General features: G+C 38.2%; 1 protein-coding gene across 3 annotated transcripts in view; it reads right to left on the bottom strand.

The window, feature by feature from the left end:
- The window catches only part of ANKRD12 (ankyrin repeat domain 12), a 67976-nt gene that overhangs the window by 6777 nt on the left and 44148 nt on the right, over positions 1-17051 (bottom strand). For all 3 annotated transcript variants that reach the window (XM_054813980.1, XM_054813979.1, XM_054813981.1), the window contains 3 exons: positions 15369-15516; positions 8612-13308; positions 522-620 (listed from right to left, as the gene is read on the bottom strand). In XM_054813980.1, the coding sequence (XP_054669955.1) occupies positions 522-620; positions 8612-13308; positions 15369-15516 (4944 nt within the window). The remainder of the gene's footprint in view (positions 1-521; positions 621-8611; positions 13309-15368; positions 15517-17051) is intronic.

Raw genomic sequence — 17051 nt, 5'->3', positions numbered from 1 at the left:
AGGCCAGGAATATTTTCTCAATTTCTGTGTTCAAATTCAGTGAAGCCTACAGAAGCAGTTCTAACATCATTCTGGGCAGTTTTTGCAAGCAGAATACTGAAAAAAATGTTTTAGTCTTAGAGCCACATGTGTCTTCTACAAATACAGAATTTACTCCTGCTTCAATTCTTTTAACTCAGTCAATGTGGTTCTGAAGTCGACAACAATTATTAGCTTTCTAAGCTAGAGTCTGCAGCTTTCTTCCCACTCACCACTGCCCCTGGGAAAAACGTGGGCCACATCTTACAGCAATTAACAGGAAAAAGCTGCAATCTTACTGACTTAAGTATTCTGCTAACAGTTGTCCAACCCTTTTTTTTTTTTTTTTTTTTGTATTTACAAGTTTCTCCAATTCCTAAATTTGGATAGAAGGCGGATTACTTCTAGAGCATTGTTACATTGAGCAAAATATAGTCTATCCATTGAAAAAACCCTAAAGCTTCAAGTTAGGAAATCAAAAAAATAAATTACTTTCATCTTACCCTTTCAATACTGTGCTGTAAACGTAGTTTCATCCTTACAACCTCCTGTTGTTTGAATAATTCCTTAAGTGGGTCCGACAGTGAGGGAGGTGGTGTAATCTGTGGAAAAGGGTTTATAAATAGTATAGTGAATATGTATTTAACATCCATTTAACATTGCCTGTATGATTTGAGCATTTATTAAAAAAAAAGGTATTTTTTAGGGAAAATACGAGAGTTTTGTAGATTCCATTAATTATGTGACTTCAATCCATTTGCAAGAAAAGGTTTTAAGGATTCTTTACCATAAAGTTAATAAACCTGACCAAAATAGCATTTCAAACTGTTCGTGCTTTTAACCAGTAATTGTCAGCATGCCATAGCTGTTCTTTAAGAGAGCTATACATTAGAAGATAGTAAAAATACAACTTGCTTTCAATTTTAAAGACTCTTTAAAGCACAACTGTTCAATCTGAGAAGTTAAAAACTGCCTAGCCAAATAAAAGAGCAAAGTAAGAAAAAGAAAAATATTGCTAAAAAAATAAGTCACTGTAGATATATCTATACAGTGTCACTGGTATTTTATATGGCACAAAAAATAACCAACCAGATTCCTAATCTTACAATCATGCAGAACACAGGCAAGCACAAAAGTACACTAGAATACCAGGCAGTGGCTTGGAAAAGTGTTTCCTCCTGTTAGTTATTCAAGTAAGTGTTTTTTAAAAGCTTATAAAAAAAAAATCAAATAGACTTGAGTGAGCTATTAACACTTATTAATTTGCTAAACATTTTGCATTTTTAGTCAATTATAGAAAACAACCAGTATTACTGTCCTGACTGAGCTGTATGACAAACACTGAAAAGGCACCTGGAGCCCTCATGGCAACTGCAGAAATCAGATGTTTCTTGAGAAATAACTAATAAACATTTTGGGAGTTTTAAAGCTCCACCCGAAGTTTACTTTTCTCTCTGCAAGTTCTGTTTGACAGCTCAGCACGGCTTTTAACAACTGCTAGATGTAAGAGCACTGAAACTGCTTTGGAAAAACTCATCAAAACTAAATGAAATACTGCTTACTACCGCTGATGCTCAGAAACCGCAGCTGAAATACGTACCTACAGGTATTATACTCTACCTTGTACCTAACACAAACACATAGACATAAATAATTCTATTCCATAATATGGATCCTGCAACTGTTCAAGAAATAACAAAGCCATTATGCAAATACGGACACATTGTATTACTACTATCAATCTTGCACCTATACACTCCAGTAACAAAGTGATTTATCTACCAAAAATTATTCAATTAGTGTTATCTTGGACAATTATTTCAGGACAGTTTTTTTCCCCAACTGGAAGTTAGCCAGTATCCTTGGAATTAAAGAACATATTCAATAAATTATTGCGGTGCATTCCTTAAGTTATTAAAATAACATTCAACTCCTTCATGTTTCAAACTTCTAAGATACACTTCTCAATGAAAACGGTTTGGCTCCCAAACCGGTGAGTAACGTTTATGGCATATGCAATTTTTGTGTAAGTCACCAGTATTAAAAACAAACTCAACAAAAAAAACCCCAACAACCAAAACCCAAACCACAAACACCTACTGAAATAATCTGTCTCAATCATAATGGATTTCAGCATGTTTAAGTTCAGCTTGAGATATACTGCAGTCTAGTTTTGCCTGGAAACTTTGCATTCAGGCCACAGTACAACAGTGCTGCTATAGTCTTTCAATAAAATAAGATGAGGTGCTTGTGGTAACACCAAGCTTTTATTTAATTAATTTTACTAAAGCCAAAAAGATCTCTCAAAAATCTCAGTGCTTTTGTTAATAGAGAAGCACACAGCATAAGAAGCAAGATAAACAATCTGTCTATAAACAGTTTTTGAGTTTATGCAGCTAAGTTATTCAGAAATAAAAATTTCAGACCTGGCGAGCATCCATATCACCTGAACAATTGCAAATGTTATTATAAAATGTTATTCCTTTAAAATTACAGACCGTTTAGTTTTGCAACGGAAATAAGAATCAGCACCATAGGAAATAGCTGGAAAGGACTTAATTATCTCCACAGTCAACTTGTGTGGACTTTTATTTGAACATATAAGTGACCCCTGCCTCCGTGAACCTGCAATTACACCGCAGCTTTTATTAAAAGCCTTTTCCAGGTCCCAGAACTGTTTTATTAGATCCCTGCTTTTGCCGATCAGCCGCATAGACATTTTCCAGCCAACCTCCGAAAAGCCCGCTGAGGCCGCCGGGCCCGGGGCGGCCCAGGCAGCAGGCGGCGCCCTAGTGCTGCGGCGGGGCGGCGGGCTCGGCCCCCGCCGGCGGGAGAGAGACGCGCGGGCGCGGGGCTCCCAGCGGCGGTAACTGTGGCCCGCCCAACCCAGGCGGCACCCCCGAATGTCCTCAGAGGCGTTCGGCGCGAACGCTACGCGCTAGCAGCACAAAAGGCTGCCTGTGTGCGGTTTTAGGATCCCGGAGATCGCTCCTGCCTCTGTATGCATTAATAAACACTTCGGTCAGCCCTATGCTGTCTTCCAAAACATAAAGCTAAATACAGGACCGAGTTTGTTTACATTATTTTATGAACTTTTTTCCCCCCTCTCTCCTTGGAAACATGGGAAGAAAGAGCTTCACATCCTTAAAGTCCACAAACGGGTAAAGTCGTCTTGTAGCACCTGTTGGAAATCCCAGCTTGCAAACCAGCACTGAATTTGGACAAAGGAAATAAACTTTCTGGTCTCAAAGGAAACTGAAGCTAAAGGTTTCAAGGCAAGAACAGTCAGAGGAGCCTCTTGGATCTAGTGAAAGAAATAGTTAGTAAAGAGACCACAAAAGGTGTGTAGGAAAAATATGAACACATACATTGGACTTGGAAGAACAGAGCATGAAACCGAATGCCACAGGGAAAAGGTGACCTTAATTTCTTGTATAACCAAAATAAGTTTGATAACTAGTTTCTTAAGGACCCAGACTCCATACAGAAGAGAGGGAAACAAAGAAGCCCTGCCTTTTAAAGCGTTCTCTAATCCCAGTCTGAGAAACCACCCAGAAAAGCTAGACAGAATTCAGCCTTTCACTGCTTTGCTGTGCTTCACTAGAAGGCAGCCATTGCACCAGGTTTGTCTGGTAATAGCTAAGGTTCAAGACATACCCTCACCATCTCCAACACACGCAAATCAGTTAGGAAAATTTCTTGCATGCCTTGCATCCTTCGTAACAACTACAAGGACACCAACTCTTCACTCTATAAACCTCCAATCCTCATTTTTGCCCGTTATAAAAAGGAGCAATGCTTCAGCTAACTCAGATTCACACATACACAAAATTTCTGCAATTATTTTCACACATCCCTATCTATCTGCCCTCACCCATGCCACCCAAATTGACTAGTTCACTCTATCGCTGTAATATTTCATGTATTTAGGAAGCAAGTTTCTGGTAACACCACTAAAATCAGCTTTTACCACTTAAGTTTCTACAACAATGCCAGAGAGGCTGGACAGAATCTCTTTTACTAGAAGCATATCTGCTAGATAGCCATCGGAAACTGGAAATGAATCATCTTAGTATCTCTTCTCAGGAGGCAGTACCGATAAAGATGACTGAACCCTGCAGAACATACTGATGTAACCATCTGAAAGGCAACATAAGTTAAGTACAATTTAAATTTACTCTGTTAAAAGATTCAGATTTGTTTCCTTCTGTTTTGAACTGACCTGATGTCTCCTATCTTATGTTTTGTGTTTGCACTGGTGAGAGGGAAGCCACAATTCATATGTGACTATCCTTACAGCCTTAGGTGATACGGGTCATAAATTACAGTATATAAACAAGGCCGTGGAAATCAGACTTAAGCACACACACCACCTCCCGGTTCCCACCTACAGGATGTTTGAAGTTCATGAGATAAACTATAGTGCATCATTAAAATTCCAATGCAGAGAACAGTATGTTACACAAACTATTCCGAGTCCCAGGGTGTCAGAGCTAAATATATTGTCTTCATGTAGCCCTTCACACAGTGATATCTAAAATATGGGAATAATTTAAGAGAGTATCTACTTTTACGTACCCTATATAAATTAATAAGGCAAAAATCAGGTTAACAGAGAGTCATTAAACCACCACCTAAGGAAAAATTTAAGAACAAAAACAATCCCAGCAGACAGGTCATTTTACAGGTGCATATTAAATTACACATTCTATGCATAACAACATGTTTTGTTGGAAAGAAACCTGAGAAATTTATCAAAATTTGTATTTACACAAATAACAGTAATTAAATCATTTAGCTGCACTGTAGATGATTTTTTCAGACAAACAAAATGAAAATGCTTAAAATATCTCCCTCTTTAGATTACAACTCATGCTGCCTTCTTACACTTTTACTCCTAATGGAAATAAACACCAATTTCCTAATTATTTATTTTAGCTTCTCAGTATTTTTTTTTCCTTCCTTTTTGCTCCTACCAGCATGGAATAAAAAGCTTCACCTGTTCTTTCTACAACTGTAGAAGATTAACAGTACCATGAAAGCATATACAAAACAAGTAACAGTTTAAAACATCAGTATCACCAGAACATGTACATGTAGGGAAACAACCCAGAAATCTAAATGAGAAAAAAAATCGGTAACTGTAATTCTTCAAGCACCTGTTCACATTTTTAAGAGGTTTTTGGGTTTTTTCAGCAATTAAAAGCATGAGAATGGGGAGGATGCATTCATCTCTGATATTTACTGAACATAATTACTGAAGAATTTACACTACCCAACTACCCATATTTATTCTCCTGAACTGCACAGCGAGAGACAGGAGGGAAGCATGAGGCAATGCTTTAATACCAAGTCAATAATCCACCCTTTCTTATAGTGCCTACGCACATTGTCATTTATGACAGGGAAATTAATTGTATTGCCCAGGTAGAAGACGGACAAGGGAAAAATATATGCTGTGCTTCTCCACTTTCTGCTTATCCCAAATTAAGCACTGAAGTGTGATGCCAAATCAGTAAGTTGTAGCTTGGAAACAGTATGTACTTGAGTAGCAGCTGCTATAAAAAAAAAATAAAAATCTCTCTGCTTCCGGTGATAAAGATATTTTATAGAAGCTGCAACAGCTACTGAGAAAGATTTCTAGACAGGGAAAGGCTGACAGCCTGATACATTGTAGCAAAGCTTACTATACATCCTGCTTCACTTATAGGCCAAATACAAGGGTCATCCTACCCACGTCTTTCCTCAGACTATACTTGATTAACTAATTTCAAAGAACTGTGGTCACCATCAAACGAGAGAACCTGCTTAACATTAGAGGATACACATATTAATTCTCTTGGGCAGACATAGGGGGCATAGTGGAAAAATGAGAGGAAACAGCTTATACAGGGATTACGACTGCCTCTGGAATGAAGTAAACACAAATTTTTAAATTTACTTTTATATATTAAATTTGTGTTCATTGCTTAACCAAAAGAATCTTCAAACTCTACTGGAAAGAGCTAAGACAGCATCTCAAGTAGAGGCAAGTTATCTTAAAGTCAACATAATAACTAGTCCATTCAGAAACAGAGAGGCTGAAGACTGGGTGCTTGGTTACAGCACTAGTGGATAAGGCAAGAGCAACTGACGACATCTACCTGGACTTGTGCAAGGCATTTGACACTGTCCTGCATGACATCCTTGTCTCTAAATTGGAGAGACATGGATTCAATGGATGGACCACTCAATGGATAAGGAATTGTCTGGATGGTCACACTCAAAGAGTTGCGGTCAATCACTTGATGTCCAAGTGGAGATCAGTGATGAGTAGAGTTCCTCAGGGGTCGGTACTGGGACCGGCACTGTTTAACATCTTTGACGGTGACATGGATTGTGGGATCGAGTGCACCCTCAGCAAGTTTGCCAATGACACCAAGCTGTGTGGTGGGGTCGACACACTGGAGGGAAGGGATGCCATCCAGAGGGACCTTGACAGGCTTGAGAGGTGGGGCCATGCAAACCTCATGAGGTTCAACAAGGCCAAGTGGAAGGTCTTGCATGTGGGTCGAGGCAATCCCAAGCACAACTACAGGCTGTGTGGAGAATGGATTGAGAACAGCCCTGAGGAGAAGGACTTGGGGGTGTTGATTGATGGGAAGCTCAACATGAGCTGGCAATGTGTGCTTGCAGCCCAGAAAGCCAACCGTGTCCTGGGCTGCATCAAAAGAAGCATGACCAGCAGGTCGAGGGAGGTGATTCTGCCCCTCTACTTTGCCCTCGTGAGACCCCACCTGGAGCACTGCATCTAGGTCTGGGGTCCCCAGTGTAAGAGAGACAAGGAGATGTTGGAGCGAGTCCAGAGGACGGCCATGAAGATGATCAGAGGGTGGAAGCACCTCTCCTGAGGACAGGCTAAGAGAGTTGGGGTTGTTCAGCCTGGAGAAGAGAAGGCTCTGGGGAGACCTTAGAGCAGCCTTCCGGTACCTGAAGGGAGCTTACAGGAAATCTGGAGAGGGACTGTTTACAAGGGCATGGAGTGATATGACAAGGGGTAATGGCTTTAAACTGAAGGAGGGTAGATTTAGATTAGATACAAGGAAAAAAAAAATCTTTTCTGTGAGGGTAGTGAGGCACTGGGAGAGGTTGCCCAGAGAAGCTGTGGATGATGCCCCCTCCCTGGAAGTGTTCAAGGCCAGGTTGGATGGGGCTTTGGGCAATGTGGTCTAGTGGAGGGTGTCCCTGCCCATGGCAGGTGGGTTGGATGGTCTTTGAGGTCCCTTCCAACCCAAACCATGCTATGATTCCATATGAGACTTCATACACACAAACATTTCAGTTTAGTAGGCATTTTTGACATTCTAGGATTAAGATATTCTTCCCATTCCTCCTAAACTCAGATTTTTCCTTAACTTGACATATCTTAAGTAGTGGGCATACAATCAAATACTAGTGAATTCTGATGTTACCAAGCTACTGTATGTCAGCCAAACACCTGCTTTAGGAAATCAAATACATGGTCTCAGCCTATTCCAGCTATTACGTGTATTAACTTAAACCATTCAGACAGGTTTAAGCTAATATGTTTTACCTCACAGCTAGAGCAATCTAAGTGGATCAGATAATAGGTGGAAAAATATAAAACCTCCTTCTACTCCCAGGAGTAACAGTACTTAAAAGTGGCTAGCAGAAAGCCCTCAATGCACAATGTTTTGGGTCTCCCCTCTCCCCCCACGTAGAACACAATAAGCACAAAATCAGATGTGCTGAGGCGCAAAGAAAGGAAGTACGATTCAGGTGCTACTGTGATTACACTGACATCAAAGCAAAGACCAGCGGGGACCATGTTATTGTGAGACATCTGGAGGGGCACCTCCACAGCAAATAGTAGTATTAAGTGCACTTGAGCGAGTTCTGTTCTGCATTGCATGGAGCTCCTTCGCAGCTGTCATCAGGAATATGGCAGTGTCAGAACTATGAAGAGCTTAGAACTAAACAAGCGTCCCTGAACTATGGATGTTCTTCAGTGAAAAGGAAGAGAACTTCACATAAATAAAATCCAGAACATCTTAAATCGATGGATTACAAAAGCTGGGACACAGAAGATTCCATCTGCTGCTCTTGAGAGTATTAAGGAGAAACTGAGATAGCTAGCAGGCACTCTTCTACCTAAAACTTTTGGTGATGGACTTAATATTTTGAAGCACTGCACATCCACCCCCACCTCCCCCAAATGAAACAGCTTTGAATAATTAGTTTTAACCAAATTTTTGCCAGCAGAAATTCAGAGAAGCTCTCAACAACTGAATTCACTTTTGAAAGGGTGGGCTTTACAGTAGTAAATACTTTGAAATGTAGTATTTGTCCGTGTGCCTTTTACAGGTGTCATACATGATGGTTTGTCTCGTAACAACTGTGAAACTACTGTTTATATTTTCCACTGGATGGGGCTTTTAAATACGACATTACTGGTCAATATTAATTTGCCATGTCAACTTAATATTTTCAGTGCAAGTATTCAGAAGCAAGTTAGGAAGAATACAAAAGTTACAAAAATAAACCCAAAGCATGCCTTTCATTGTGCAGTACATTTAAAGACTGCATTACTTACAGTTGGGATGCATATCTTGCTCAAGGGATTGCCATCCAGTAGGTATGAGCCATTGAAGGTCACATATTCGTCATAATATTGAGGTGCCTGAGGAATAACACTGCACAGTAATTTACGCTTCTCTTCTATTTTTTTTCTTATGTGCAAGTATTCAAAATACGGGTTTGCTCTCTCAGAACTGTATGGCTGAATCTCTTCAAGTTTCAAAGAATCAACAATAGCTGCCAGCGACTGCTGGGTTTTCTCCTTAGCTTGCAGTAAAGAAGGGTTCACTTGCACAGGCTGAGGCACACGTGACACCTTTCTTTTACGTGGATGATGTACCTGAGCATCATCCTCTTCAGTTAATCTAATCCTCGCCTTCATAGATGCTGATGATTCAGACTCTTTTTCTGATGTCTGCGCACAGCCAACAGGATTCTGCTTGCCCTGGTTAGCAAGTATATTTGCTCTGTTCCTCGTAATTCTTTGAGGTACTTCTTGCTGTTCCATCTTCTGATCCTCAGCAATTTCTTCATCTAGTTTAACTATTTGGCTGTATTTATGCACCTCTTCCGGTGTAATCTGTTGTGAACTATTTTCCAAATTAGATAAAGAGGAGTACTGTGGTGGATCATCTGTCAACACATTTTCTCTGTCTGCAGCGCAGGGTTTTTTATTAGCTGATTCATTTGTAATTCCCTTTGACATTCCTGAACTTAGTTCACAGAGATCGATGTTGGCTTTATTATCAACAACATGCACTGAAACCAACTTTTCTTGTTGGGCTTTTTCATTTCCAGTGTCTGAAGTATCTGCTGTGTTACTATCCACTTCACTGTGAGCATTCTTACAAACAACTTTACTGAATGTGTATGAATTTACATTTAATTGTGAACTGCTATCACTTTCAGGAGTATCTTTTTCTAACTGTACCGTAGGTAAATCATTCACCCTTTCATAGCTCTGTGAAATATCCTTCGCAGAGTTCTCGGAATATACAGCAATGGGTGCATCAGCCTTCTTAATGTTTGAAGGGAAGAAAGCATTTTCCAGCTCTCTGGTACTAGTAGCATCTGTATCCAAAGTAGAAGTTGTAGTTTGAACTAGATTTTGTTGTTGTACAAATGATGAACCTTGACTGCTAATGCCTGGTAAAGAAATGTGTTTAGATACATCAAGGGGTGGCTGGATAGGTAAAGAACAAGGCGACTGTGAAGGCAAAACCGATGCAGTTTCTTGAGAACTGGAACTTCTCTTAATTTCAGCATGCTGAGGCAAAAATTCAGATACTTGTTGCTCTTTCAACGTCCTGTTTTCAGAATTATGCATTGCTATAACACTGTTAGTATCTTGCTCTGGTACACCATAACCTGAGCTGTTAAACTCATTGTTTAATGAATTAAGTCTGTCAAAAGGCACATCCCACGGTTTGGTTTGCTGAGTCACACCACTTTGACTACATGGCTCTAAATGTATATTACAGTCTTCTGAAGGGCTCATCTGAGCAGTACTTTTAATGGTACTTGTACCTGTTGTTGCCTGCTTGTTGCTAGCAGCTCCAGTCAGAGATGATGTAAAGTTTGACTGCAAACCAGACATACTGCTTTGAAAATCTCTTTCAAGCATGCTACACGGTAGTTCTGGTTTAGGAGAAGTGCTAACATAAGCCTGAACTGATGGCAGAGTATTCTGATTATTTTCTTCTGATACTCGAGGCAGTTTGCTGTGTTCAGAAACAGCAGCAGGCATGCTGCACCTTCGAACCTCTACAACAGGTCTACACTCATTTAAAACCAGTTTAACATCTTCAACAGAAGCTGATCTAATGTACGCTGGTGGAAGCCTGTTTGCAAAAGGCGGCTTAATGCGATCTGGCAACTCGGCAAGACCATCAGTCTCTTTTTCAAGAAGGGCTGGTGATTTGGCACTTGCCAAAAATGGTGATTGTGAAAAAGACATTTGGGAATCAGAACCTTCTAGCATAAAGTCTGAGTCATATTCGATTACAGGCCTTGGAGTAGTTACTGTGGTATGGCAAGAATCCTCAGAGCTTGCAACTGAAACCATGGACACTGATCTGGAGCTCAGACCTGCCTTTTCACTTTCTGATTTGGGAGATCTATTTAAATTATCTAAAACTGAGGAAGACTTAATAACATTGACACTTCTTGTATCTACTGATTGTGATCTATTACTTGTAGCGTCTTTCTGCTGTTTTTCCTTCATACAAACATCTGGCAACTCTGAGCTTTTTGAACGAATCAGTTCTTTGCTTTTTACTTCAGCTAATGAGTGTTTTGGTTTTTCTTTCATCTTGTTAAGTTCTAAACAAGTGCGGTTTCTTAAACGTTCCTTCTCTTTCTGTTTTATTTTTTCTTTGTGTTTTCTATGCCACTGCTCTATTTCCAGATCTTTAAGGCTAAGCATTCTTTCAAAACTAGTTTGCATTAAATCATCGTTGACTAATCTTTTTTCTTTAGGTCGAGCATCCTTTGCTGCAGGAGCTGGTTTAGGCTTAAGTTTCTCATGTTCGAGTTTTAGTTTAAGTAAACTACTTTGATGCAGTTTATCTTTATGCTTGTCTCTGTCTTTGTATCGGTCTATATCTTTATCTTTTTTATCTTTCTCTCTACCATCTGGAGTTTTCAACAAATCATCTTTTGGTTTTTCTTTCAAAGACAACACTTTGTCATGCACAGTTTTATTACCTTCTGTAATACTGCATCTCCTTTCCTCTTGCACATGTTTTGAGTTTGCTACTGTTGAGATCTCCTTGTCTTTAGATTTGTCTTTTTTTTCAAGTTCCTTTTCTTTGTCTTTAGTTCTATTTTTTTCTGATTTAGTATATTCGAATTCTTTTTCAGACTGTTTGACTTTTCTTTCAGTGCAGTGTTTTTCTTTGCTTTCAGCCCAATGTCTGTCTTTATCAGCCTTTTCTTTATCATGCTTCTTATCTGTTTTTTCTTTACTTCTTTCTTTGTCATCAAGTTTTTTAAGAGTACCTGTGCTTTTTATTTTATCATTTTCCTTATGGCATCTTTCTGCTTGCTGGAAATTGGGCTTCTCCTTTATTTTCTCTGTATTTTCATTTATTTCTGCTTTTTCTTTTTCTTTCTCTGTCTTGTATTCATGTTTTACCTTTTTCTCTTTTTCTCCATTTTTTCTTTCTATCTTTTCAACATCTTTTTCTTTGGTGGAGGTTCGCTTTTCAGTCTTTTCTTTATTTTCCTTTAAATTCTTTTCCTGCTTTTCAGTATCTGTTTCTTTTTCTATTAAATGCACGCTGGCTCCCTCGTCTTTAACACCAAAGCAGAACAATTCAATTTCTTTATCTGCAAGCCTAATTTCTTTTTCTTCTTTTGTATCTTTTATTTTTTCATCCTTGAAAAACTTCTCATTTTCCTTTTTGTTCTTCTCTTTCTCCTCTTTAGCATTTCTCTCTTTCTGGAACTGTCTCTCCTTAACTAACTTATCTTCTTTTGCTTTTTCTAGCTTTGATTTTCTGTCTGAAGAAAGAGATTCATGTTCTATATTTAACAACATATCGTCATTTTCATCACTTTTGAAGAAGTTCTCTTTCCAAAATTCTCTGTCAAACTCAACACTTCTTTGAACCTCTTTAACATTATCTTTATGTTTATGTTTTTCCTTTTCCCCATCCTGTTCCTTTTTGTGCTTGTCCTTTTCTCTTTCTTTGTGCCTTAATTTATGCTTTTTAAGTGTTTTACCTTCCTTGTCAATCTTTCTCAGAGTATACTCTGAATTCTCTAATGTTGAGGTATTATCTTCCTCTTTAATTTTTGGACTAGATTTTTCACCAAATTCTAAGTGAAAATCTTTTTGATGATGCTTGCTTTTTTCTTTGTGCTTACAAGATTTGCCACTAGAACTTTCTACTAGATATTCAGAATCAGCATTGTGCTCATACCGAACTAATTCAGATTGCAATGTTATTTCAGAACCTCCTGGTGATAAGCAAGTTTTGGTGTTTTCTTGCTTTAATGGTGTTGACTGCTTTTCACTTAATCCACAGGGATGCTTCGGCGATTTGCCTGCAGTGATATGAAACAGATGTAAAGAAGAATCTTCTTTTGGGGTGAAAGACTTCTTAAAGGTTTCTTCCTCTCTAGTTTTATCTAAAGAATCTAACCCAGAAGTAGCTATATTTGTTACTCTGGCATTTTCTTTTTCTTGCTTTAGTTCTTGATTCTCTTTATTTTTGCTCTGATTTTTTACTTTCCTTTTAACTTTGCCTTTTTGTTTGTGTTCATTTGTAACCACGTATTCTTTCTTCACTCTTACATCAGAATTTGATGTCTCTGAAATAGAGCAAGGAGAGACTATCTTCTTGTCCTGAAGTATTTCTTCATCTGAACTTTCAGAACTTGAATACAGAACTCTAGATGGTTTCTGCTTTTTGCTTTTAAATGATTTTGAGAAGACAACTTTTTCTTGTTTCACAAACAAGCTGTTCTTTTCAACTTCAGTCTCATCCTCCTTCCTTAGGTCTTTTCGAAGAATATGTCTGTCATCAATCATTTTTTTCATTTCATCTTCATCATCATCTTTAAACTCATACTCATCAAGAGCAGATGGAAGTGGTGCCTTACTAGGGACCGTTTGTTTGCTGTTATTTGCTACAGAGTCCTTTTCTGCTTCTGAATCAACATTCCCCTCTACGCTAGAAGGATTTACAGATGGAGCTTCTTCAGAATCTAGAGTAAGAAAACAAAAAATTAGTTGAATACTGATGGGACATTCCTCACACATTAGTTCAGGACAAAATAGTTCAGTTCAGCAGTCATACTGCTATGCAAATAAAAAAAAGAATAAAAACACTCAAAACACACAATAAACCTTCTCACTGGAACTAAGCTTTGTAAGAATAAACAAAAGGTCATGAAACCAAACTGCTCCCCACACTTTACAGCTGTCACTCAGGTATGTAAAAATATTAATTAGCATTTATATCTCAATCTAATAACAACAATGCACTTGAAATTTTGTAAGCCTCATCTATTGTGCATGTTTCAATGGCAGATAAGCTTTTATTCTTAAAAGACAAAGAGCTGCTTGTGTAAAGAAATTTCCTCATGGACCTGATATGGACAGCCTAAAGTAGACCATGCTATGATTTACTGCAATTGGTCTCTGCTATACAAGTTTATCACGTGGAGCAAGTATGTTGTACTGGATGACTTGGACTTGCAAGTCCAAAATGTAAACCTCTCAACTGTCCCTAAAATTAAATTTTAGGAAACATATGGAGTGTTATTACCACCTGATCAAATGAATGAATGAAAAACCTAAAACTCAAGTATCTTTAAAAAGTATTTCTGGATGTATTGTTTCCTCCAAACACGGTTCCAAGTCAACCTGAATCTATCAGTTTGCTTTTTAAAAAGGATTGAGTATTGTAATATTCAGTACTACGGACTAGAGATTTGGCATACTGAATAAAAAGTAACACAAGAGTTTGAAATAATAGTATAAGGAAAGTGATGAAGCAGTTTCAATGCATTAAAATTTTGAATGAGAAAAAAAAAAGTTCTGCTGCAAGAGTCCCCCTCATTTCCAGTACGATCCTCTGTGCACCAACTGCCAGTATACAATGGTTAGGCACATCCCTTGCCAGCAGGCTCCTCACCTACACAGTATCAATGAAATAGATCCCAGAAGTCCCTCTTCTATATTATCTGTAGCACCCAGAACATATTTATGTTCTGTGCTACCAGCTTTTTATATATTCCCTCTCACCCACATGTACATGCCATCATCTTCCTGCCTTAACTATAACCTTCCTTGTAGTTTGTCTGTGCCTTCCCTTCATCCTTTTTCTACAAGGTAGTCGCTGCTTCTCTCTTCCATGTCCCTGTTTGCTTTGCTACTAACAGTCTTTCCCCATACCAAACACATGAGAGAGCTTACTCCTTAATGACCAAAGGTAAGGCAATGCAAGTACAGGGGATGGATCACTTATTCGCTAAGCCTGACTCCTTGGAAAAACTGCAGAGAACATTCTGCTCCTCTTGGAGACCAGCCCACGGAAACTAAGCAATACCCTGCACAGACAGACAACTGTTGAGGAATCAATTGCTAAATAGCAACAAGTTTCTATTATGCATATGTAAAAATATTTTTCTTAAGATTCATGATTTGGCTAAGCTTAAGTAGATTCTGTGGAGCAATTCCATGACTGTCCCTTAAAACAGAATGACTATGCACTATATTTCAGGCTATTCTTCCAATGCCAAAAAAGTTAACACTACATCAGAACATTTATCAGCTTTACATAGAGCAATATGCCTTTTTTTTTTTTTTGCTTTAAGTATAGTGAAACTTTGAATAGAAAATTCTTAGGGGTTTGGTTTGGGGTGTTTTTTGTTCATTTGTTTAGTTGGTGGTTGGTGTTGGTTTTTTTAATTATTGTTAGGGAAAAAGAAACTGACTCTAACAATCATGTGACATGATGCTCTCCCTCATGTAATTTTTACAGAATCACAGAATGGTTGAGGTTGGAAGAGCCCTCTGTAGGTCATCTGGTTCAAGCAGGGACATCCAGAGCCAGAGAGAGAAAAGAAAAAGTCATAATAAACATTTCAGCTAATTCAATTGGAAGATTTGAAAACTACCTCTAAAACTAAAAGTGGAAATCAACTTTAGCAATTGCTACCTGCAGCAACTTTTAATAGCTAACATTATGCAAAAGATCAAACCCACCTAACTTCAGGTGAATTGATGCACTTGAAGTATGCAATTAAATGGCTACTTTTACCTGAGCAACTGTCCTCATCATCAGAGATAGGCACCTCCCTTTTCAATAGCATTTCCAACTCTTCAGTTTCAGCAACATCAACAGGTCTCTCCCCATGCTTATTGGCTTGAAAAGGATTTCCACCATGTCGAAGCAACAGCTTCACAATCTGCAGCATTAAATAAACGAACTTTTAAGTTTTCCACGTTACTTGACCAGCATAAAAATCTTCCATTGCACACAAAATGTGGATAAGGTGATACTCAATCCTATACTCCTACCTATGAAATCGAGACTGCAAAGCAAGACTTCAGCAACTAGATGCAAAGTCCAGGTATACGTAATCTGCTCATTAAAAGAGCTAACGGGGAAGACTGAAGTTGTCCTCTGGTACACAGACATAGAATCATCATAAAGAAAAGCAACAGTGGCCTTTTGTTCTTGCTGTTCCAGCATTTCCTCATACCATTCATCTGGTTCCTCACCTACCAAGCTCTCTACTCCTCTGCACTCGATTCACCTCCTTGCTCCACATTTTATAACACTTAACTCTAAGGAACAAGAAAAGTTTTTCAAGTAGCAGTACTATTGGTTTCCACAACATTTCCAAAAAGCCCTGAGAGAGATCCAGGTATCTTATTGGAGGAACAAACTACCCCCATCCCCAATTGAATACAATACAGCAAAATCATCAATTTCTCTAGCATCAAGGGCAACAAATTGTTAAAGTTACAATGATACCAAGGCCGCAGACCAGTAGGAGTTACATTTTTTTGTCCTAGATGCTAAGAACGGGTAAATTCAGTAGACAGTGATATGTTAACATGAAATTTCAGAATTTCTCCAATACATAATGTGACGTGGTCATAGATATGTATACTGAGACCAGACAAGCAAGAGGCCCTGGTCTCCAAAACCCTACTACAATTTTATGCTAATTCAATCTAAAGATCCACTTTTGTTTAGATACCCATGAGAAACAGTTACTAAACAGCTAGTAAAAATTTCACAATCAGATTATCATAATTCATTTCTCTAGCCTTTCCAGAAGATCCTTTCAAACTGAACATCTTGTTTGAAAGGCTGGCTTGATTTAAGGATATTTTCTATTTTTTGCTTTATACAGCAGATCGCACAGAGAGTAATGAAATAAAAGAGATGTAAAGGAAAAGCGGAGTCATTTCTGCATCTAGTTTGCAGAAACCAAGAACAAATTCAGAAATTAATGTAAAATACCTACAGTGCTCTATTTATCTTCTCCACTAAGTCATTATTGGTAAATTAAAAAAAATAATTAAGAATATATATACGTCAGTGCTCTATTTCAAAGTCCATAAACAAATACATAAAAATAAATGTAGGATATATACCTTTAAATATTTATATATATATACACACAGAAACCCACAGTATACTGTTTGGAGACATTTTTCTTTTGAGAATTCTGTACAAGTGTTTCAAAAAAAGTCATTAAAGTGTTTATTAATTAGAAAAGTAAAACTTTTAAATATTTAAGAAAACAGATACTGGTAGAAAATATCTGACAATAGGAATAGGATAAAAAGCAAGATGAAACTAAGAAAACCAAAACAACTTTAAGATGCCTCCAAAACAGCAGAAGCAGAATTATAAAACCATACAACAGCAATCAGGACAGTTAGGATTTGTTCTAAAGGCTGAGCTTTTCAAACCACTTATTTATTC

This window comes from Grus americana, chromosome 2 (genome assembly GCF_028858705.1).
Source record: "Grus americana isolate bGruAme1 chromosome 2, bGruAme1.mat, whole genome shotgun sequence".
Classification (NCBI taxonomy): domain Eukaryota; kingdom Metazoa; phylum Chordata; class Aves; order Gruiformes; family Gruidae; genus Grus; species Grus americana.
This window is presented reverse-complemented; position numbering and strand designations above follow the sequence as displayed.